Source organism: Drechmeria coniospora, chromosome 02 (assembly GCF_001625195.1).
Source record: "Drechmeria coniospora strain ARSEF 6962 chromosome 02, whole genome shotgun sequence".
Taxonomy (NCBI): Eukaryota; Fungi; Ascomycota; class Sordariomycetes; order Hypocreales; family Ophiocordycipitaceae; genus Drechmeria; species Drechmeria coniospora.
The window spans coordinates 5,677,458-5,701,583 of NC_054390.1; the positions used below are offsets into that span (position 1 = coordinate 5,677,458).

General features: G+C 47.7%; 6 protein-coding genes across 6 annotated transcripts; 4 read left to right on the forward strand and 2 right to left on the reverse strand.

Annotated features, from left to right (window-relative positions):
- Nucleotides 1-314: 314 nt before the first annotated feature.
- DCS_04650 (uncharacterized protein) lies at nt 315-2,141 on the forward strand (the record flags this gene model as incomplete). Its single annotated transcript, XM_040801957.1, has 4 exons — nt 315-519; nt 617-1,105; nt 1,175-1,399; nt 1,498-2,141. 4 exons carry the CDS (start codon nt 315-317, stop codon nt 2,139-2,141), a joined length of 1,563 nt encoding a protein of 520 aa, XP_040656990.1.
- A 2,406-nt stretch (nt 2,142-4,547) lies between these two features.
- Nucleotides 4,548-6,140, forward strand: DCS_04651 (uncharacterized protein; the record flags this gene model as incomplete). Its single annotated transcript, XM_040801958.1, has 1 exon — nt 4,548-6,140. The coding sequence occupies one exon, from the start codon at nt 4,548-4,550 to the stop codon at nt 6,138-6,140; it is 1,593 nt and encodes a 530-aa protein (XP_040656991.1).
- Nucleotides 6,141-9,698: 3,558 nt separating this feature from the next.
- DCS_04652 (putative mannosyltransferase involved in N-linked and O-linked glycosylation) lies at nt 9,699-11,079 on the forward strand (the record flags this gene model as incomplete). The annotated part of the gene is made up of 4 exons (XM_040801959.1): nt 9,699-9,752; nt 9,806-10,594; nt 10,668-10,956; nt 11,015-11,079. 4 exons carry the CDS (start codon nt 9,699-9,701, stop codon nt 11,077-11,079), a joined length of 1,197 nt encoding a protein of 398 aa, XP_040656992.1.
- Nucleotides 11,080-17,714: 6,635 nt separating this feature from the next.
- On the forward strand, nt 17,715-18,638 carry DCS_04653 (uncharacterized protein; the record flags this gene model as incomplete). The annotated part of the gene is made up of 1 exon (XM_040801960.1): nt 17,715-18,638. The coding sequence occupies one exon, from the start codon at nt 17,715-17,717 to the stop codon at nt 18,636-18,638; it is 924 nt and encodes a 307-aa protein (XP_040656993.1).
- A 653-nt stretch (nt 18,639-19,291) lies between these two features.
- Nucleotides 19,292-20,455, reverse strand: DCS_04654 (uncharacterized protein; the record flags this gene model as incomplete). The annotated part of the gene is made up of 3 exons (XM_040801961.1): nt 19,292-19,453; nt 19,618-20,057; nt 20,227-20,455. The coding sequence occupies 3 exons, from the start codon at nt 20,453-20,455 to the stop codon at nt 19,292-19,294; spliced, it is 831 nt and encodes a 276-aa protein (XP_040656994.1).
- A 1,896-nt stretch (nt 20,456-22,351) lies between these two features.
- DCS_04655 (uncharacterized protein) lies at nt 22,352-23,187 on the reverse strand (the record flags this gene model as incomplete). The annotated part of the gene is made up of 3 exons (XM_040801962.1): nt 22,352-22,478; nt 22,536-22,670; nt 22,733-23,187. The coding sequence occupies 3 exons, from the start codon at nt 23,185-23,187 to the stop codon at nt 22,352-22,354; spliced, it is 717 nt and encodes a 238-aa protein (XP_040656995.1).
- Nucleotides 23,188-24,126: the final 939 nt, after the last annotated feature.

Below are 24,126 nucleotides of genomic sequence, written 5' to 3' on the forward strand. Positions count from 1 at the left end.
TACTGACGAAACTTACATACACGAGCACAGCCAGTCACTCCCTCAAACTCGATCACTCCCACATGCGGCTGTGACATCGTGTACTGTAAATGTGATATTGTATTATACTGTACTATACTCGAACTACAAGCTTCGCGACCCATCAAGGCTTCGATCCTCCTTGAGGCATATTCGGTTGCCCTATATATGCAGAACTGAGCAGCATTCGCCGAAGTTCCCTGGTGACAACAAATCCTACAACAGTTTTTATCACTCCTCGATGGTTCATATCCATATTACTGAACCGACACGACTGGATCTTGTTGGTCGGCAAGATGCATTCACCACCTCGATTCCGTGCGAAACAGTTCTTCGTTGCTGCCATCACAGATAACGGCGAGGTCGCCATCTACCTCAAGCCGCAGCGTGCCTTTGGCCAAGATAGAATTCGTCAATTTTTTGATACAAATCGGTTTCAAGAAACGATGAGAGATGTGGGAAAGGACCAAGAGGCAGAGAACCGGCAAAAAGCGGAGAAAGGTTCGTTTTGTGCCCTTGACGCATCCTCGATGGCCCAAGCATTCAGCAGGTGGCCATGTCACACCGTTTCTACAGATGCTAATGCTGGGATCTGCAGACACGGCTCCAAACGGAAGTATCAACAATGATACCAAGCGGAGTCTTCCCAAGCTGGACCTGCCCGATACCAAAAATACGACCCGGCGGAAGAGCCTGCCCCCTCCCGACGATGGCAACGCGCCGCAGCCGCCCAGCAAGCGCCCAAAGACGTGCAATACAAGTGATGCGGGCGAAATAGGTGAATCAGGCGAGGCATGCAAAACTGGCGAGGAGGACGAGAGCGCCTCATGGCTCATGACGCCCCCTCCCCAAAATGGGGGCAAGATCATCGACTCACCATCCCTTTACTCCTTTTATAAGAAGCAATTCGACTCTTGCCAGCAGGTGGCCTGCAAGCTAATCGCCAAGGCGTGGGTTAAAGTGATCGAGCCTCGAAAACAATCGACGTATCCTTATACCGGAAACGAAGACACCGCCCCCGAGTGGTGGCCAACGCAGGGCAAAGTGAAAGTGCGACACAAAGAGCCTGACCACTTGAGCAAACATGGTATGGAACAAGCCATTCGATTACCCCGACTTTACTTATGCTATGCTAACTGCTTTATTTTCTTGACAGAACGAATCCATCTCCTCATCCATATTTTAAGACTTGCCACCATGTCGTACAAGAGCAAAACGACAAAGCTTAGCAATCTAAATTTGCGGAAACTAGGGGAGACGACACAGCAAACGATGGCGGCATTTTTTGCCCAGTCCACGGCGAATGCAAGCAAGCAGCGCTACTTGCAGAACATCTTCGCCGTCGCTCAACAGGAGGAACGTTACAATAACGGCGAGATAGGTAAGTGAAGCGCCGCCCGCAGCCTATGTGCAGTTAACATGGCAGCGGCAACACGAATGGAAAGGTCAATAGTAATGCTAACTGTCCTTTCAATACAGAAAAATTATCCGACATCGACGCTTTGGTGCAGGCATCATCACACCATGCTGGCCACTTTTCACACGAGGAGTTGGGTTCATCTCCTCCGGATGACAATGGCACGTACTCAGGTTCTTCGTCTCGTGAAACGGCGCCCTCAAGCCAGCTCGATTCTTCGGCTGAACCCACACCGGCCACATTTTCCTTTCCGGACGAGATTGTCTCCATGATGGACAGGCTTCCGACTGAGGCAGGCCCGTTTCATCCACCCGGGAGGGAGAGCATCTCATATTACCCGCCAGTTTCTTCAAGCTCGCTGGATATCCCAGCCTGGGCATCGTCGGAAAATGATCGTAGGCGATCGTCCGCCGTCAGTATGTCTCCTTGGCCGCCCTCGACGGGTTACGGCACAGAACCCCTTGTTTCTCCCGGCTGCGCCTGGCAGCCGGTTCCCCTCCACCATGATTCCTTGTTCATGGGAGCGACGGGTGCAGGGCACGCTCCTTGCTCCGAGCAAGCCACGGGTGCCGGTGGGGGGGCTGGAAGCAGCAGGCCCAGCAGCAGAGGAGCCACGAACGATTGTCAAATAGATAACTGGTGGAATATCGGCCCCGTTCCTGAGATAGATAGGCCTGTTTACTACAGCGGCACGACACTTGGGTGAGTTGAGAACGACAGTCCTGAGATGAGAGGGACATTTATTGGATTGGTATGAACCTTGACTTGGGAAGCGATTATTGTCATGTACAGCTTGCCCTTATGCTAATTATTGCATTGCACCATTATTTTATTGCTTAAGCTGCATGTATTCCAGTGAGATATACGTAGGATATTTACTATCACCGTGCATCATCGTATTTGCTTCATAACACCAAAGGGTCTGAGAAGTCTACAACGTGGGTTTTTGAGCAATCCACTCAGTTCCAGGCAGGACATGAGCCTGCATACAAGTGATTACACATGATCAATTATTTATGCATTTCCAACGCAAAATTCTGGCATGTTTTTTTTGGTTCAGTGATACGCACCCATGTCCTAGGTTGTAAGTTGCCTGGGCGCACACGCTATTACCATCCGTTCGTGACACCTTCACCATCGCCGCACCGTCCCTGGAGCAGAGAATTCACAGCCGGAGTGAGGCTTTATCAAGTACTCGCAAGATACTGTATTGCATTAATAATCTGGGCAGCTCCCGATGTAGCACCAATTCCTGCCGCTGCATGCATTTCGAACAACTTGGGATTTCAGACTTGCTGTGGTCCAAAATATTGGCGAGCCTGCGAATTGGCAGGACAGGTCGACATGATCTTGGACTAGCAGTCATGTACGGGGAGAGCATTTGGTCTGGATCTTGGTATTCACACGTTGTCTACTAGATAGCGTAATATGAAGACTAAGCAGGAACATATATAGGACCGCGTTCGCTCCATCAATGGAGAACAAGTAGTTGGCTGTAGATTGCATAATTGGAATCCGGCGGTCCAATGTTCATCCTCACAGGTTCAGTGCTAGCAAAACAGCGTTTTGATCTTGGAGTGTGAATCAATGGACGCCATAGGGCATAATGAAAGTTACATGTCTCAACTCGACAGCTCATGAATGCCAACGTTGACTCTAAAAGGATCTCGTATATACTGTGGATTATCGGAGCGCAGCGCGAGCAGTGGTCTTAAATATATACTGCATGGTCACCTACCCCCATAATATGTAGATTTCGCCCCCAGGAGTGAGTTTCAATGCTCGTGAGAATTCAAAACTATGGTCAAAGGATGTCATGGAGCTCGAATAGCATGTATATGCCTACTTGAACCTACTTATTCACCTCAAGCCAATGTTTAAACGCATTCAAGTAGAAGGCTGAACACTTATGGGCTATTCGCATTGATGAAAGGAACAGAAATACCCTTGTGTAACTACGAAATACGGAGCACTGGCAAGGGAATTCCATGCCTCTGTCGGGCTCGGGCTCCCAAGGCAGCACCCGCAATACTTGTTGCACAGTGAAATTTATCATACCAAGTCGAGTCGTAAATCAGTAAGTAGTTATATGAGAACCAATCAGTACTTATTTAAGAGCATTCTGTACCGAGTCGGGTATATTACAATTGAAGGCATGTGCCGGGACGTCGTAAATAGGTGTACAAGCACATACTTGTACAATTAGGAGTAGTTGTACAGGTACATGTAAGAACAAAATACTGTGGACAGTAATAGTGGACGGACAATGTAAGTACACCTAGAATTATACGTTGTAGTTCTCTAAAGTCTTTGTACAACTCTCCCGGCAGGTAATATTGGTCCCTTCACATGCCCTGATGATTGTATTACGTACTCGGAAGTTTCACAGCGTGCCATCGAGAAGCGACTACCTATCCAAAAGCCTCTGAGAATATCCTTGGCAACAACTTACTGTTGCTCCAACCCATGCACCTCTCGTACGTTTTTCTACCCTCCAATCTACCATCCATCCTACAAGTAATGCGGAGTACACCGCGGTTCATTCAGAGTGTTATGAGCAAGGGGGCCACCCCAATTTTCAACGACGACTACTTACCTGTACAAGTACTGTACTTGTACGGAGTACATGTACAATATTCTGCGCCAATTCCCCGTATATAAGTAGTTATAAGTAAGTACTCCGTAACATCCAAGAAACGAACTGAAGAATCACAAATCTAATTACTCAATAGCAAGCCCCAACCCCCAGCGTTTACTCCAACGGCAAATCGGTCGAGAGTCAAGACACTGAACATCAACGTTGAAAAATACCTCGAGATGGCGGTATGCGGTCAACACGTGCATAGGCACACGCACGATGCACGAGTAAAAAAATTCCTGTACGGAGTACATGTATATACAAATCGGCATGATACTATGTATGTGTTTCTGTCATTGCTCGGTAATTACCGTTGTAGTACCCGTACTTAAGTCGGACCCCCCCAAGATGGGCACCCCCCAAGATGGGCACCCCATTTAGCACCTTCATCCACATCAACCTACGATATTACAACCGCGTTTTCTCGTGCATTTTAACTACAATCAATTAAAAAAGCTATATACGGCTTTCTCAATGGCTAGGCTACCTACCTATTCCGAAGAAACGGTCCAGTTAGCTCTCTACGCTATTCGAAACGGGCTATCGCAAATCCAGGCTGCCCGACAGTATGGAATTCCGCGCGCTACGCTCCAACATCGATTACGCGGCCGCCTTCCAATAAAAGATGCAAAAGAGATATCGCAGAGGCTCTCAAATGATCAAGAAAAGCACCTACGCAATTGGGTCCTTGCCCAAGGCGCGTTGGGGCTACCGCCGTCACATCATCAACTAAAGGTCTTTGCCGCCCGGATCCTCGTTGCTGGAGGAGACCTTGAACCTCTCGGTAAGAACTGGATTGCCGGCTTTTTGCGTCGTAACCCAGAAGTTAGTACCGTACGAGGCAAGTCTATCGAATGCGCCCGTTTAAATGGCGCTACTATCCCTCGGATCCAGTCCTGGTTCAATTTACTAAGGCTGCCGGCACTGCAGGCTATCTTACCCCAACACCGATGGAATATGGACGAAACAGGGATCCTAGAAGGCCTCGGCAGCAACGGTCTTGTACTAGGGAGCTCAGAGAAGAAGATACAGCTGAAAAAACGGCTTGGATCGCGTTGTTGGACTACAATTATAGAGTGCATCTCTGTAACGGGCCAGGCCCTAATGCCGCTGGTCCTTTTTAAGGGTAAAGACCTTCAACACCAATGGTTTCCGGAGAAATTGGCCTATTTGGATCAATGGCGCTTTGCAGCAACCGATAAGGGCTGGACTAGCGATGCAATTGCGTTAAAGTGGCTAAAAGAGGTCTTTATCCCCGGGACGAAGGCATCGAAAACGAATAAACAGCTACTTATTGTTGATGGGCACGGAAGCCATACGACAGATGATTTTATGTACGAATGCTTCGATAATGGTATCTTCCTACTATTCCTACCGGCACACGCCTTACACGTCCTCCAGCCTCTCGACGTATTGTGTTTTTCACCTATTAAGGCTGCCTACCGCCGGGCTATTGAAGCTATTGCATTTTTAGCTGGTAGTAACGATACAACGCCAATCGGCAAGGCTACCTTTTTGCAATGCTATTACAAGGCCCGTACGGAAGGTCTTACGGAACGGAATATTAAGGGAGGCTGGAAGGGATCTGGGTTGTGGCCCGTTAATATAGCAAAGCCTCTAATGAGCCGCCTTCTATTACAGACCGACCCCCCAGCCGTTCCAGAAGCCGAGGCCCTAAAAAGGCAGCTTGAGGAGGAATCCGATCCATTCCGAACACCCTACAGATCGTACGACGTTAAAGTCCTTATTGCAAAGGTATACGCGCCCGGCCAAGTTGATCGGGCTGCTAGGCGGCTGTTTTGGAAGATTGGCCGGGGCCTTGATGCCCAAAACACCACCCTTGCAGAGGCCCAGGCTAAAATCGCTCAATTGGAATATCAAATCTATCGACTTAAGCCTCTAAAGAAGCAAAAAGTAGCCCAAGATCCCAACGAGCGCTTCGCACAGATTGAACAGATCGTTAAGACTCGAGCAAGACTACAACGGGTGCTAGATCCGGCCCCAATAGCCGCCTTAACGTCTAGTTACGAATTTGAGAGCCTTTGCTTTAAATGGCAGCTTAAATAGATACTCTAGATATTTTATTTTAATATTGCAGTACTGAAAATGCTGCTTTTTTCGGCTTTAAAGTCTGCCGCCTTATCGTCGTGAGGGGTGCCCATCTTGGGGGGTGCCCATCTTGGGGGGGTCCGACTTACGTGTAAGTACATGTACACCTTCCTATCCATACATGTCTTGGCACAACGCATTACTTACTTAGTTGCACTTGTAATTACATGTACATCTACTGTATGTGAGAGTGAGAGGGGGTCAACGCCCCTGCTGACAACTCCTACGCGATAACGAAGTGCTGAGTCGAAAAGTACCCGAGGAAGGTTTTGCAGTTGTACTTACTTGTAGAGCTATTTAGTGGTCCTACAGCCGTAACGTACGCGCATGACACATGCAACCTCATTCCCAAGTGCACTATTAATATATAGTGGGTGTAATTTGTTGATGTGTACCCTGTAAACTTGCTTTACGCTTGACCACTACTAATATCAAAGTACACTGTAAGCATTAACTTACGCCTTGCAGAAGTTGGAGTTTTCGAGACCTCTAAGCCAAAGTGCCAACGAACTATTAATAATACTGCTTGCCTTTATTAATACTGGGTTGTCTAAGTAATACTCCGTAGTGTGAACAAAAATCATTCAGTGACAATAATTTTACAAAGACAAATGGCTTTGTTTCATTGCTTTTCGGGCATTCAGGCGCCTGATGCCGTTCAAGCGCACTTGTCTCTTTTCCCACCAACATGGCACTGCAGACTCAGTGATATTAATGGCCGGCCGAAAAACCTAAGGACTGATGTATGCATGACTTTCGTATTTGAGAGGGTTAGTCTTTCGCACAGAGTGACCTACATGGCTCATCAGAATGCATTTGGCGCGTCGATGTCTTGCAGCGTGAAGCCACCCGTCGTGTGCCTTAGACTTTCGGTCGATGGATTAGTGCATTTTTTTTATTCTTCACAGTATCGCTGTAATTGTGACGGGTAAATCTTTGTGTTGGCTTATATTGCCGCGCTTAGCAACACCATTAGTCGTTGAAGATGTCGTCAGAGTGCAATCTCACATTACCTTCCCCGTGGTCTATGAGAACATTTCGAAAGACTTCTTTCTTACCTACTCTCGTGATTCGAAGTTAAGGACTCGTCATAATTGATTACGTTGCTGTAAGAAAGACCTAGACTAAGGGAGAGTGTATGAATACTAGATCTTTGCCAGGTGCTTCAAAGGCGAGTAGGGAAAATGATTCACAAAAACATGCGCACTTCTTGTAGCCATATTGCCTATCCTCGGTAATACTTAGTAGAGAGATGGCGCAGTTGGCTTCACTGGTTCGCGAAAGGACTTCTGATTGAAAACGCGGCAATGGAGTGGCCGCTGATCAAGATGGGTCACTCCGTTTGTAACGGCAGGGTATGTCTTCCTATCAATGGCACGCCTCCAACATGGGTGTGTCCACCACAAGAGTATGCAATGTGACAGAGGTCATTGGTTTCACGATTCAAAAAGCAGGCTGCGCAAAAATGTATATGGCTTCGAGTGGTGATGGTCACAAGATATTGCCCGGCTCTCGAATTACAGATTTACGAAACTGCTTCGGGAAGGGAAGGCTCAACTTTTCTTAAATCTCATTAATATACAAATACTCATGACAACAGAATACTCATGACAACAGAACATAAGTTGCAGAACCACCATGTTTAACTCGATGACTTCGACAAGTCAACAAGGGAAAGTCGGGTCGGGACCGCATTCATCATCATGTGTAAGATAGGCGTAGGCCTGCTTCACAACTGGGTTGACCAGGCAGATGAACGGACGACAATTTCAGGGTGCAGTTCTATTGTAGTCGGATACGTCGTACTTGAGACTGTCCATCTGGTTCCCATCCGACTGTAGGTACTTGTGTCAGAAGGCATTTTCTGGTACGAAGGCTTCCGCTAGCAGTAAATACTCGGAACCAAGAAAATACACCGCACACGAGCAGGTTCTCATGTAAATACTTGCACTCGGCGTATTCTGAAGATATGAAAAAATTCATGTCGCCTCACACCAGAATTGCCTGTCTGTTGCCAGCCATCCATGTCGTTGTATACGTCACAGCAAAAGCTAACAGAGCAGCAAGGGCTTGCCCATTGGCTTCTTCCCCCAGCCCAGATTGTCACACATGTATATGTACCGTGGAATATCCCAGTTGAAATGTGACTATGATGCATGTCCGTCCCACCGTTTCCTCCTCTTTTGTCTTGTCTATATGTAAATCGTGCAGGTCGGCATTATTTTTGTCTCAGCAGCTACATATATACAAATGTGTTTGCACATTACATACATATACTTGTGCACATACCTGTGCACATACTACGAGTATCGTCAGTCACTTTACTTTGGAGTCTCATGGTCAAGGCCCAGCCTCATCTAGACGTCGTTTATCCTCCTAGGAAAAACTATGCTGCAAGTGATGGAAGTAGCAATATGCCCTTGTCCAGGTATCATGCATACACCTGGCGAGGCGCAACGGGGTGGCAACAAACACCGCTTCTGTGCTACGTGCCGCATGGTGTCACGTCTGGTACCTCCCGCTCAGCGGATCGATACCACTCATGACGCCAGTTTGCGATGTTAAATGCTGAACGAAGGTTAGCTCCCACGCTTGACTATCGGTACACTAACTGAAATGGGTGGGCACCAAATGATGGTGCGTATGTTTGTCATCCTTGTCTCAAGTCTCATCACCAATAGGAACATGGCAAACAAGACCATCCTGGCAGCCGAACCCAAAATGGATTCTAGCGATACGCAATGCTCGTAATGCAGCAGCTGTCATTGTGTTCGGCAGCTTGGAATACGGCACAGCGAGGTCAAATAGCCTTCTATTCATAGTTATTACAGTCCGGTGAACAGTAGGAACAGCACGCAAGAAGCAGCATCAGCAGGACATGAGCGAGTATCAGCCAGATATTGGTAAAGAGTGTGCCCCAAAACGCCAGCCAAGCGAAAGGTGCATCGCCACTCACTATTAACTCTTAGCCAAGCCAGCTCATTGTAATAACACAGTTGCCTCTCAACGGGCGCCGCCAGGTCCAATCTGCGGGTGGTAGGCAGGAACTAACACCTGTCTATTTCTTGGGGCTATCCAGTTAGCATCATCCCCCCCGCCGCCATGCCAATTTTAAAGTTCACAAAGTTCATCGCCGCAACCAGACCTCATAACCGGAACCGGATGTGTTAACTGGTGTAGGCGCGTGCCACGCAACATGACCTGTTGCTGGCGCCCAATCGCTTCCAATAAATCTTGATTTACACCCAAACCGTCCAAACAAGTGTGCGCTCGACACTTTTATGCCTTGGAGGCGCGGTATAATATAGAATTATCTGCCCTTTCATAACTTAACGTCTTTTGCATCTTGCCCGCCCCTCATTTGTCTCATGTCCATGCTCTCCACCGATTGATATTTCCAACAGTTTCGTGCATGATTGATTGAGCTCGCGGGACGGATCGACCGATAAACGAGAGGTACTAAGACGGCCTCATTCCCTTTATTGCCCATCATTCATTACTGCCTACGCCATCCCCATGATTGCATCAAAGGATTTGCGTTACTGGCGCTTCATCGTCATTTTGATTTGCGTACGTACTTGAAATCGGAATGCAAATATTTCCTTCTAACTTCGGACCTTTAGGCATTGGGGTTCTTCTATGTAGGAACTCGGTCTAAGTTTGCTCAATCGACCTTTTTCAACCAGGGCCAGTCGGAATGGCACTCAGTTCATGGAAATAGACCAGGATCGAGCGGGACGACCCCCAGCGGTTTGGGCAAGCCTCCACCTCTCATTGGAAAGGCGCCTGGCCCTCGAGCCAATGCCACCTTTGTCACCCTCGCTAGAAATAGCGATGTTTGGGAGCTCGCCCGCTCTATCCGAATGGTTGAGGACCGTTTTAACCGACGATACAACTACGACTGGGTCTTCCTTAACGATAAGCCTTTCGATAACACGTTTAAGAAGGTCACCTCGGCCCTAGTTTCGGGGAAAACCTCTTACGGTCTCATCCCAGTTGAACATTGGTCCTTCCCTTCTTGGATAGACCAGGATAAGGCGGCCAAAACACGCGAGGATTTTGCCCGACGAGAGATCATCTACGGTGGCTCTGCTCCCTACAGGCACATGTGCCGGTTTCAGTCAGGCTTCTTCTACCGACAGGAACTGCTCAACCAATACAAGTACTATTGGCGGGTGGAGCCATCAATTGATATCTACTGCGACATCTCCGAGGACCCGTTTCGTCTGATGGAGGAGAACAACAAACAGTACGGCTTTGTTATTAGCCTGTACGAGTATAGGGAAACCATCGAAACACTCTGGAAAACCGTCAAGAAGTTCATATCGAACCACCCGGAGCATATTGCGAAAGACAACTTGATGGATTTTGTGAGCGACGATGGAGGCGAGAACTACAACCTTTGTCATTTCGTATGTGATGCACCAACGCCCCTCACACCCCCAGCTCATTGTGAATAAACTAACTGACTTTTCCATTTGAAAGTGGTCGAACTTTGAAATCGCCAGCCTCGATTTCCTTCGAAGTCAAGCCTACACAGATTACTTCGAGACCCTCGACAAGGAGGGGGGCTTTTTCTATGAGAGATGGGGAGATGCGCCAGTGCACTCCATCGCTGCCGCTCTATTGTTGAACAAGACCGATCTCCATTTCTTCGAAAATATCGGTTATCGGCACAACCCATTTGTACACTGCCCAATGTCGGAACAGCACCGTGTTGATCATGGTTGCACCTGCAACCCTGCGGAAAATTTTGACTGGAAGGGTTACTCCTGTATGGCATTCCCTCGATTGCAGAGTTTTAGCACTTTACTGATGACAAATTTTCATAGGTACATCGAGGTATTTTGATAGGCAAAACATGGTAAAGCCAGATGGATATGAGCTGCAAATGTAGTTTCAGTTACCTCTTCGACTTGGTCAATTCATTCATCCACCATCTCGGTTGCAAAGCGACTATGATGTAATTGTCTCATGGTCCATCGTTGTTTTTTCATACTTATGTATCACAGAGCTGAAGTGTTCATACTTTTCGACTTGCGGTCATGACTGCATATTAATAGAAATGTGATCAATTAGTGTTCATCATCCTGATGGCTTGTATTGGTTCGCATGATGGACGCCGTCCACCGCACCATTGAGAGGCCTAGTTTTGGAAACTGGTCTGTTCTTGATATTCTTCTCACACATTCTGCCCGCACTTCAGCAGCCTTCATTCTGTTTAAAACTCACTTTCTTTCTTCTATTGACATGAGATGAATTGAGGCAGATGCTTCCTTTAAAGCGGTTGCGGTGTTTAGTTTTCGTCTATTCCACAGGCACCGACCGACTGCCTAGGATGGACGATAGGGAAGCAAATCATTTTTGGTTTATCTGTCCATTTTCTTTTCTAAAAATAAGTCTGCATGGTGCCAAGCGCTGATTTTCAATATTATCGCGGACCATTGAAGGTGAAGGAAACCATAAAATGTGTGGTTACACTGACTTTTATCGAAGTTCCTGCCCTGCAAATACGGTTGGATAAACATCCAGCATCTAGATTTGTCCATATTTTAAGACACACGACGTGACCCTTCATTTGCCGGCAGTTGTATATCTAGAATAGCTCTGCAAATATCATTCTATATCATGAACGCCGATGCCGATCAGGTAATCTTCTTTTCGGCAATTAATGCGGATAGCGGGTGGTGACTTGACATCAGGATGGGCGATGTGTGCTACGCACAAATTTACATGTTGTCTAATCATGTACTCAATGGCGGCTATTCATAAATTCTGAAGCTACATCACTTGCCAGATGCGCAGATGACGCGAAACGACTGGATGCAGCCCAATGGACTCTGAGCCATTACTTTGCCAGGGAGAGGGTTTATGACTAGACCACGTTATGGGTTGTATAATTTATTTCATACTGCTGTATACATTTGTACATCCAGCTGTAGGCTATTTAACCTGGTAACACACGCTCGGAGATTCTATGTCGTGAAGTTTTCAGCGAGTTTTTTGCATTTGCACATGTGGTTGCAAATTTTGAACCACTGGTCAATCGCGGCTATGTCCACCATGACACATTTACAACGCGCAAAAATTAGCAGCTGGAAATGCTATACGGAGTACAAGGCAGTCAGTTGATGCGTCGAGAATATTGGAAAGCCACTATATTATGATATACTAGAAGCAGAAAAATGGACAATTGGATTTGTGTCTGTCTGCATAGCAATTGGCATTTTGAAGAAGCTTAGCACACAACCTTTTTACGACTATTAGTACTAATATGTCGCAGATTGTATTTGGCAGGAAAAAAACGACACGAAAGCATACTATAAATGTCGCGCTACACAAACTGGTCGAATATGCGGGCAAACCAAGAATCCAGTCTCTTTTCGGAGCTTTTTGAGAGGACACCAGGTGAATGTAACCGCCACGCGCTCCAAGCTGGACGGATTTTTAACCACTTCGGAAGGTTGAAGCAAGCCGTAAAGAAACGCCCCAGTTTTAATATGACATGTCGTCGTATTGGAATTAACATGTACAGCTCACAAGCGCCAAGCGCCATTCCATTCCATGTCGAGTAGACTATGTGTGAACATATCCGCAACTACTACCAGCTAGCATCGACTAGATGGTCGATCTAGGCGTTTTGTACGAACTGTAAAAGACGACGCCACCATCTTGGAACGAACCCATGGGGTGCGTCTCAAGTGCAGTCCGGCAAAATCGTATGAATGTCCTATTCGTTCTTGTGGGCAGAGAGCACTGGCATGACTGAATGAACTCTTGTCTTTCGATGAACAACACAGAAATAATATAATAAATACCCCGACTTACAATTAACTGACTGCCACGGGAGGAGTTTCCAATATTGTTTCCAATATTTCGTAGGTTTTAACCGAATCAGTTTGATTGGGGCATCCATTCAGTACGTCTAGAACTAGGTATCAATCCTTTTATGGGCGTACGTCCCGGTCAAGGTTGACCATTGATCCAGAAACCAGACTACGTATCGCATTATCGCCCAGCCTTGTGGGGGTGACAAAGCACCTTTACACCGATTGTTTCCTATCCAAGTTCGGGACGGGAAGTGCCAGGCCCTCGCCAACAAGTGACATGTAAATGACACCTTTCACTCTACCCGGTGTGGCTAGTAGCCATGCTGGCACTCGATGGGTTTTTGATCAGTCAGGACACATCACCCTCTTCATCACGGATGGCATACATAGCTCAGACATTTATTTCACACTGTTATCCTCGATATTGACGATTTTATATGGTCGTGATGGTGTGCTTCATAGACTCAACACGCCATTCAATACGACCTTAATACAGGGGCTGTTCTCGTTAGAATTCATGTTTTATCACGTACCTGCATAGAGCCATCGTCGACTTTGCTTTTGCGCCGCATCATTATATTTAATTTTATAAATACGAACGAGCTGTTACCGTTGCCTTAGTTATTCAGACGTCGACCAACAAACTACAACAATCCATCGCTCGTACACAATCCTATATCACAATCCCCGCCCCCAACATCCAACCCGATCAGATCAAGGCCATCAGATAAACAATTCACAACTATGGCGAAGCACATGGACGAATGGGTCCACTCGCCAGGACAAGCTCGAAATGCCTCCGACGGACTTACCCTGCCGCCTTTGCTTATTTCACCGCTCGTCTCACAAGGCTCCACGTCCAGCCTTCCGTCTATTCACCAAGTATAGATCTATCAGCAAAGTTTGTAACTGAATTTCCGCTGACTGTACGTGATAGACGTTTCCTGGCCTTTGCTTGGACAGACCATTGTCGACCGCCCTGGGCGAGAGACAGCCAGCATCAGCAACTTGCTCACCGAATCGAGCCTCCTGGTTGCCGTTGTCACGCTTGGAGTCTCCGTCGTTGCTGGCAATAGGGAGGCGCAAAACCTACCCGACTTCTGGAACGTCAGCTCATCAGCTCGTGCCGCAAGCACACTCTGCATCTCTGCACTGGGATCCAAATGGCAGTCCTGGACATGGAGGGCATGGACAGCATGTCCTTCCACCGGTACCTTGTATTGATCACAGACGACCGTCATTGGCCGTTACTATGAGTCTTCCTCCTATCGAGACGGGAGTGACGGAAACGCATCCATCCAGGGCCTCGCTGCACCATGGGGACGAGCATCAGATGGAGCCCCTAATGGATCTGTCTCCTGTGTCCCAGTGCCGGTTAGACATATCAACAATTCTCAACTCGCATAAGCAACGAGCGGAATCGAGCCTACATCATCACCCACTCTCAGAGGACGCTGCCCCCCAGGATCAGCTACTTGATCACCCGTACGGCTACGTCAAATGCTAGTACGTTCCGGCTTCCCCTCACGGCAAATCATCCGGCATCTCGAAGCTAATAGTTCGGCCATATAGTAGGCCGAGCAATGATGGCGATATGAAATACAGCGATCCCAGTCATCTTATTTCCATACGGCCCGTTAGTGGAACAAAGCATCGCAAGAAGAGAGTGCCCTTGTCGAGGCAAACGAAGACGGAGCTCCGAGCATGGCTCAGGGCACATTGGCACTACCCCTATCCCTCGGAAAGTGAAAAGCAGCAGCTTATGATAAGGACGGGACTCTCCATTCGTAAGCTTCCCCTGCTCCCCTTCCCTAACAGCTATGCGAGTGGTGAACTGGGGAAACTGACCGTTTGCCTCAGGTCAGATCTGCGACTGGTTTATTAACGCCAGACGACGTATAACTCCAAAGCCGCGTAAGCTACCCATTGATGCTTAGGCTATTTGTAAGGTACTCGTGGAAATAATGAGGGACCATGCTGGGGGAGTAGCCTGTCTGGAGATAGTTATGATTAATCTCGTCAGTATGTACAATGACGTGACTTTGCTACGAATATCTTATGAACCCACATATACTAGTAATGTGTATACATTTATATACATGTCTATATAGCAATCCTGCTTGGGAAAGTCATTTGTTTTGAATGTTACCAAGCATCATTCATTTCCAGGCATGCATGAGATCCTTTCACGTAATACGACACTTTTTGCTGCACATATGAATGGTCAACAGGGGCCCAATGAGATATCAGAACTCTTGATGTGGCGTCTGCAGCATGATCATTGAAAGTGACTGCGTTAGTGGACGGTGAGTTCGGGGAGACTACTCATGATGCTCGCGAGAGCAGACCAAATCCGGGCTACTTTTTGGAGTACGCATCGCGCGGTCAAGATCCACTTCGCCAAAATCACATCCGTTACAATGACCTGTCACCTTCGTACTTACTTTCCACAACTAACCTGTAACATTGAACAATACTTTCCTGGTCTAACCCGGAACATTTACTGGTTTGTGGCCTCGTTCGCACGGTTGAGCCAGACTCCACAATGACCAGGTTCAACAGAGTTGTAACTTGCAGGGTGAAAGTCTGTCATTGTTTGATTTGTACACAAAGCGATAATGGTGTCAAATGTATCCATAGCCGTATACAATTAGTCCGATCCTAGTTTGGTATGTAACAATATCAAAAACCTTGGCTCCTCTTGAAGTGGAATGTATAGCGACTGATTTCAACCTATCTAAGATCAGGGCATGAGACATGCGGAAGCCAAGATGTGCACCGGCTGCATGGTCAAAAAATTATGCAGATGATACGGTTGCGAACACATAAGTATGGTTTTAGGAAGCAGTTGACAAGAAACTCTACAGTATGTTCCAACGACAAAAATAGTAGAGGGGTTCAATGTGAATGGGACAATTAAACTTCGACAGGATCAAAGAAAAGAGGAATTTTTATAAATAGGAAGAAACGAATATTATCGACATGCAGGTAATTCACCCACTCCCCTACATTATGGAGTGGAAGGGTGCTGTTGGGTTTATCGCTTCGAGAATACTATTCCTTCGATCGAAAAGATAGGCATGAGTTTATATAGAAGTATAAAAACTTTGCCGGGTGAATGATATAGCATTAAACTGGTCATCGTAAGATTTCTAGCTAGTGCCTCATGTTGTGTTTTTGATTGTGCTCAGCAAAACCTGAGCCGAGCTGCAAGTTCTTCACAGTTAAAATTTCCTTCCTCATCGTCACCGAGATTTATGCTTGAGTTAACTCGCAGAGAAAACGAATTGAGCATAATGTACGAATCTGTACGGATTACTCCATACACAGCACAAGCATGTAGCATTAAAGCAGTAAGCATAATCAATGTGTATTTACAGTACGGAGTACTCGTTTACAAATACATGTATTCCTGAACGGAGTACATGTATTCAATAATACATTGTTGTACAGAGTTCTCCGTATTAGTTTACTTGTACAATTATGCTTGTATACGAACAACTACAAGTAGATATACTGGCAACTAGTTGTACATGTATGATCCTACGAGTACAACGTCGAAGCCTTGGCAGTCCGTACATGATTAAGTATATAAGTACTTGTGCTTGTACGGTACTTGTATCACCACTATAATTTGTACATTTACATGTAAGTACTTAGCTATCCTGTACCTGTATTTGTACCCCGTAGTTTGTTCAGAGTTGTACAGTGCCTATGCCAATGGTACACATGCATACGGAGGAAGTGCATGTGCATATGATATAGACATGTATATGATCATATAGGTATACATAATACTCGTGCTTTTCATGCACAGCTACACTTATATGCACTTGTACGTACTTATACATGTAAGTACAAATGCATTTACATGTACAGTGCATGTACTGTAAGTAATGCTTGTAAAGTGCTCATATGTGTACATGTACTTATACGGAGTACTCCGTACCGGGCTCATGGTTTTTTCCTGCTCGGCACGGTACTTGTGCGGCGGTTTATATTATCGTGGGGCTAGAATCATTCGGCCCGGGTGGAGTTGTTACAAACGGGGATGCATGGTTTTAGCCTGTCATTGGCATGGACGCAGCAGACCGTGGCATTGATGAACTCCCAATAGCGTAGTATCCCGGATCATATTTCACCAAATTGCCGTTTCCGCCCAACGTGGATCCAGTTGCAGTCGAACTGGCACCCTTTTTCAATCCTTCGAACGAGGAAAAACGGAGCACGCACTTAACACAGCCAATGAGGCACATCTGAAATGGAAGTGGTACAAACAGCGTTGACTTGTTTGCAGTCTCGACAACGTTACCGCCCCATCATGGCGGGCCGGGAGTCAACGCGTAACCGGGTCGCGGCCCGCTGATTGGGGACAACCCTTGTCTAACAATGCTTGTATATGCACCGAAGTAAGTAATAATAGAAGAGAACAAACCAACAGGTCAGTGAGGGAGTAAATGCTCACTAGCAGGCTAGTTTCCTGAAACGTTTGCCGACGATTAATATCAAGTGCATGTCACGTAGCCCATTTTTCGTTCTTCTTGGCTTTTAAATATACACCTGTCGTACGTATCCCGTCGTTTCTCTTCGGCTTCCAAGCACGGGGATGCTGCCGTCATTCGCACACAACATGCCTCCCGCAAGTCACCGAAACAGCACATGGTCCAAGGACGAGGACCAGTTCTTGAAATCTCTCGTAACAATGCACGGCCACCCAAATTGGGTTTCCATCGCTCGTCGGATGGGCTCTCGGACACCCAAGCAGTGCCGGGAGCGATATCTTCAACACCTCGACCCAACTCTCAACCATGGTCCAATCACCCGCCAGGACGGCGAGCTGATAGAGCAACTGGTGCGGGTGATTGGCAAGCGTTGGGTCGAAATCGCTCGCCGACTTCCGGGTCGCAGCGATAACGCTATCAAGAACTGGTGGCACAACAACGAATATCGTCGCAAACGCCACGAGAAGCGTTGTGCGGCGCAAAGGACGTCTACTCATACCCAGTTGGATGCCCCGAGGTCGATCCCCCCGGCTCGGCCATTCGGTCACAATGATCTCATTAGGCGTGCTCCTTGCTCTTGTTGTGCGCATCGACCGTTCCTAGGAGCTTGTCCTGCGCGGTGCATGACACCTGACTTCCCCCTTTCACCTGACAGTCTCATCTCAGGGAGGCCATTCTTCAAAACGGATGGCAGCCAGTCACATCAGAGGCTGCTAGATCATCGACGCCCAGCTGTCTTGCCTGCAGTGTCACAACTCCTTTCTCCGTCCCCGTCAGAGCCGGAGACGAGAGACTGTTGCTCCGTGCAATCACCAGATATGAACCCTAGGTCCTCATATGCCAAGACAAGTGTCGACCTCATGAGGGTGCGAGCCATACTCCCTGTCGATTGTGCTTCAACAGGACCGTTGTCGCCCACATTGCTCAGCCCAATCGAGACAGAATTGGGAGCCTCACAGCTTTGGGGTATTCCCCCACGAAATCATGGCGATATTGCGCACCATCTTCCGCTGCTCAACCCTAGATTTCATCATAGATACGGTCATCCAAAGGAACCCAGTATGGGCGGTGGCGCATCGAAACAGAAAGACTCTCGAATGGATGTAGCGTCCTTGCTAGCTTAGTGGGTGGAATCCCAGTAACAAGGTATTTGGTTTGGTACACACACGTGTTATGAATGGAACGTTTCGAGTATGTTTTCCTGTCGTGTCCTCAGTGCTCGCAGTAGCCACGATGATTCGTAACTGCATGATCGGGGCGCTACCACACTTATTGAGTGAATGGGTTCCTAGTCAGTTGTTTCAACTATGCCCGAGAATTGTTCAATTTCAGCTCGAGATTATCTTTTATCGCAGAAATAAATTGATTATTCTTGGCTATGCACATAGAATTGGGTACTCCGTACTCCGTACATTTATATGTCACAATGGTTGTTCACAACCTTCCACAGAGGTTCAAAATAGATACCCGCAATAGTTTATGATCGTATATATTAACATGAAGCAGCGGGCTAACTTTGCTATAGAGTGTGATGATGCTGGGGACTATCTGATCGTTGACATTCCTGCCCTTTGGAAATTGAACACTGCACATTATGAACTACGCATTCGCTTTAGTCGAAAATCGCACAAGTGTTGTTTTGCCGTGGGTTTTACTGTGTTGTACCAGATTATCTCTGCGAGAAAACATCCTTCCACAATCGGCACACTTAAAGGGTTTCTCCTTCGTGTGCAGGCTGTGATAGTGTCTTTTCAGGTGTTCCTGGCGCCGAAATGGTCTATTGCAAAGATGACATGCAAACGTGTGCCAGGCGAGTAGACGTCTCGGGCTGGTGCGGTATTTTGAGTCCGAAACCGATGCGAAGGCGCTCTCTGGACTCGACAACGTCGTGCACTCGGAGGTTGCGCGCGCCATCGCAGGGAAGCTGGCCTGGGTTGGGCTATATTCTGACGCGTCGGCAACTCCGGATAAGCCTAACCCTAAGACTCCTCCCTCCATGCTCCCACCAAAAAGGTTGCCGTTACTGATCAAGCCTCCCCGTGAGAAGTCGTTTGCAGCTGACCTCGGGTCCATCTCTCCATCCTGCGAGTCATAGCAGCTAACGAAATTCATAGGAACGGTGGGTAGGCCGTTTGATTGCACAGCGTGTTGCATGGTAGGCATGCTGCCTTCTTCTACCTCGACAATGGCACCGGCTTCAGAATTCAAGCTAGCCATGGGGGGTTGTTTGACGGCACCATAGCCCAGAGAGGAAGCGATGTTGATCGCGTACTTGGGATTCGATGGACTGGATGGCTCCGGTTTCAGGTCATCCACATTTTCGGGCATGTCTTTTGAATCAACATTGATCAGCGGATTGAATGGGCCTGCTGGAAATGCCACCAGGTCCTGCGGGTTGCAAAAGTTGGACTCGACGGCAACAGTTCCGGCCGGATACGGGGGTGGGTGATTAGAGGTATTGAGACGGCGGGGAGAATGACTTCGTATCACCTGTATCTGTCGGCTCGTAGCTGGAGACGCATTCGATTCGGGATGTGCACATGCTGCCGGAAAGTTGTCAGCGATACACAGAGGGTAAGTTCAGCGGCGACATTTAATGAGTTTCCACAATGGACAAACATGATTTATATTCCAAGCCTTACTGGCATCGGTACAGTCTTCCCCAACCAGGGGTCTCACAGCTTGGAAACAGGAAAATGAAAATCAACTTACTGGAGATCATACTGGGAGACAAGCTAAGTGCATAGTCCAGCTCCAGGTCCGCGCTTCTGGGTTCAGATTGGGCTCTCTTCAGGCTATCAATGTGGACCAACACCGGGTTGCCGAGCGGCTGTAGCAACCCGCGACCGTCCAGCGCTGCAATGTTGATGTCGAAGGCGTCGAGAGGTGGAGTGGGCGGGAAGTAGAAACTGTCGCTGTATTCGGATTCTGACACGGGCATAGCTGTGGGCTGGCTTATACAGCCTACGACGTTAATATCCATGTTTTTGAAGGTTGGGAAATGCTCGAGCTATGGGGTCTTCATATTCCTTAGCCAATCGTGACGAACTCGATCGTTTCTCAACTCTGCCGCACCTCTTGGGAATCGAATGTTGCTGGTCCCCGTTGCCACAAAATTCTAGCTTCCCACTGATTCCCAAAAATAACAAGACGGTGAAAAAAAGTCCGGCGACGAGCCTGCGGTGTTCTATATGCACGTAGAACTACCTTGTCGGCAAGGAAAAAGAGAAACCGGCCGAGATCTGGTCAGTGACTCGAAATCAAACTCAAGGGTATCGTGGCGGCATATGAGTGTGATGCGCCAAAAATTCTCGGCCAGCTATCTCGGCATGACTTTCAGCTGAAAATATGAAGGATTCGGTCGCCCCCAGATGGATGATATAGTTGAATCGATGATATACGATCACGCCCTTTACACAGACTGCCCGAGGATATATCAGATAATGAATTACTCGGGTGTTTTAAGGAAACGTGTGAAGTACAGCTCGCGAATACGACAACTCTAGTTTAACCTAAGCTACTCTTTCCACACATGCTCGTGGGACCATAACTAGTTCCCACGCATATCTTCAAGGTCGGCATCCACCTGTTAACCGAACTCGATCAGCAGACGACCAAGGCTGAAACAATCAGGCGTACTACTCGAACAATCAGGGTGTGTGGAGATACGAGCGATCCAAAATTCGACTGAAGCCGACTGGCTAGTTAAATAATAGGCCACACGCTGATGTGGCCACCTACTAGTATGGCCATGTGGCGTTGAGTCGAGGATTTAAGGACATTGCCAAGTAAGCTGGTGGTGGAGTTCATCAACCAACTAACCTCGAAGTGGCTCTAAAACTAGCATAAGACTTTGTCAGTCATTGCTGTACCACGTACTCTACGTAACCAAAATTAGGACGAAAGTTCGCGTGCCGGTGCTCCCGTGCCTTGAAACTTAATTATATCATTTGCCGTACGTGTTGATTGATTGAAATGACTCAAAATATTCATTGAAAATAGTGTGCCAAGTTCGCCTGTAAGCGGTTATGAACGTTCAGATGATATTACCATGGTGTCCCCAGATGTAGTCTTGGCACACTGCCCACGGAGCATGAACACTTATCAGGTGAATTTATGGACGAACAGGTTACTAGATGTTTCATGCGATATTTGTGATTGTCCAAAGCCAACAACTGAAATGTACTTGTATGAGAGCTTGACAAACGTTGCCCCAGGTCAGATTTGTCACATTTTCATCTCACCACTTAATCGTAGTCATCCTATGGCTGCAATGTAGAGAAATATTGAGTATGTCTTGATTACTTGAAGGACGTATTGAGGGCAAGTTTGGGTGTCATAGAGCCATGCAAAGAGAATCTAGTGTTGAATTCAAATGTATTCATTATATTATCAATTTGCTCTCACATATCCTCCCAGGGATGATGATGCATAATTATGCATCGCGCCTTACTATGATAGAACCAGTGCTTGGATTCTATTCTTCGTTCCCGGACCTTCTACCCACTTGCTTCCGGGCTGCAAGAGTCAACAGACTTTGAAGCCATGCGCGAGCATCCAGGATGGTGCAGCACGACGAAGCATTCCCTTCTGTGCCATGAGACTATATTGACTGTTCCCAAAATTTAGCTCTTCTCTCTCTGTCTGCCTCCTCGCTCTGTTCTCTCTGCCTGTCCTTTGTGACGAATTACCATTTTTCAACGTAGAATTCCCGCTTCGAGTACCCAACCGCAGTTGTGTAAAATAACGAATGGCTGCAATGACAAATGCTCTGCAAATAATGACGAAAATATGATACATGAAGAGATTTCCGCTTCATTATGTCCTTGGAATTCGCTTATGCGCTCGAAAACCGGGAGTCCGAGGACTGCATCGCCATGTCATTGTTGAAGCTGTCGGGAACAGCCCACATTTGCACAACTCGATGCCGATCATTGGATGACAGGGCGTTAAGCTTAGACCGCCTGCTTGAGTCAGCCTATGTTACGACTAGGAATGGACACTATCGTGCGGAAACTCACTGATTCTGGAACCAAGTTCGGATTCGAGAGCCGCTAATCGACGCAACTTTGGAAAGGCGATCGATATCGGCGTTGGTAGGGCGAGGCTGCTTGGCAAACTCGCTCCGGAGAAATCTCAATTGTTGGCGGGTAAGTCTGGAAAGGATTAGGACAAGAAACACAAACAAGCGCACGGAGATGGGGTTTTGACGGCATACCTCATCCTCTTCGATCGGCCGGACGTGCCGGATTGCCCTCCCGATGGTGTGGCATCGGCGTCGGCGGAGGACTGTCGAAGTACAGAGCTTTCTCGGCCCACACTGTCGGTGGTAGAACTTCCCAAAACAGCGGGAGGTGCGCTAAGTGTGTGCTCTCGCATGCCGGGAATGTCAAGCGAGATTGGGGTGATGTCGGTAGCACTGCCGTCGACGGACGCTGGGCCGCTGAGCGGTTCTCGCCCCAGGAAGTGGTGGTTGGGCCATAGGTAATTCTGGTTTTCGAATCCCAAATCGGCCGTTTCGATCGTGTTGATGGGATCGAGATGGCCGTGGTCGTAGAGGCCAAAGGTGAAGTCAGTCTTGTTGAGCGGCGGAGATGTGTCCCACCCAAGGTCGTGTCCGAAGTTTCGTTCTTGCGGCTCGTGGTGGGACAGTGAGAAGGTAGGGTAATCCATTGTGTGAGAGAGTTGATAAGACGACAGATCGATGAAACCCTGGCTGGTCATGGGATCACAGCTGGCAGCGGTAAGCATTGTCTGATGGGCAGATGATTGATGAGAGACGACGGTAGAAAAGGAACGTTTGAAGACGAAAGACTATACAAGCTGGAAGGAACGTTGGAGCAAAGGAAAGTGTCAAGTGAGTGTCTGGGAAAAAGAATGACTAGAAGAAATGCTTAAAGAAAGGAAAGTATGAACGATTAAGCCTGAATTGGATGGATAGTGCCATCGAATGAGGATGGTTCCCTGGCCAATATATAACCTTCTAGCCGCCTTGCAACTATCGACTCAATGCCTGGTCCAGTAGGCTATGGCTCAGGGAACCCAGACCCACATCGCTTCCGTCGAGATGGGTTGAAACATTTCTTGGGCAAAGGGACAAGTCGACCTGATCTGGTGTAACGTGCTTCGCCCTGCCCGCCGTCCACGTCCAGCACCGCTAGCGCCCTAAGCCTGAACAGCGATGCTGAAGAACTTTTTGGGGGCTCCACTATGATGAGGCAGCTATTGTATCAAATAACCTATCCAGCTCTGCCCAGCTGCCTCTCGACGTCGGATGTCCCGAGTTTTCGTTGCGACTTTATGTTGATCGATTCAAGCCCAGGTCAAACTATGCGTGCATCGTCCGAAGTTCAACTCCATGGCACCCCGACCCCAAGTGAAATGGCCAAATTGATGATGAATAAAGTATGAAGCCGGCTCATTACATCATCCTGATGATGATCGAGAATGATGGTGGTCAAAATTTGGGGTCCGAATCATCATGGCTGGTCCTAGTTCCTCCAAGTGGGCATCGCCGGCTGAACCTGTGGGGTATCATCCCCTTTACTTCACCAATGGCTCCGCCTCCACTATGGGTTCGTCGTATCTCCGCTACACCCTCAGCCGGCAGCC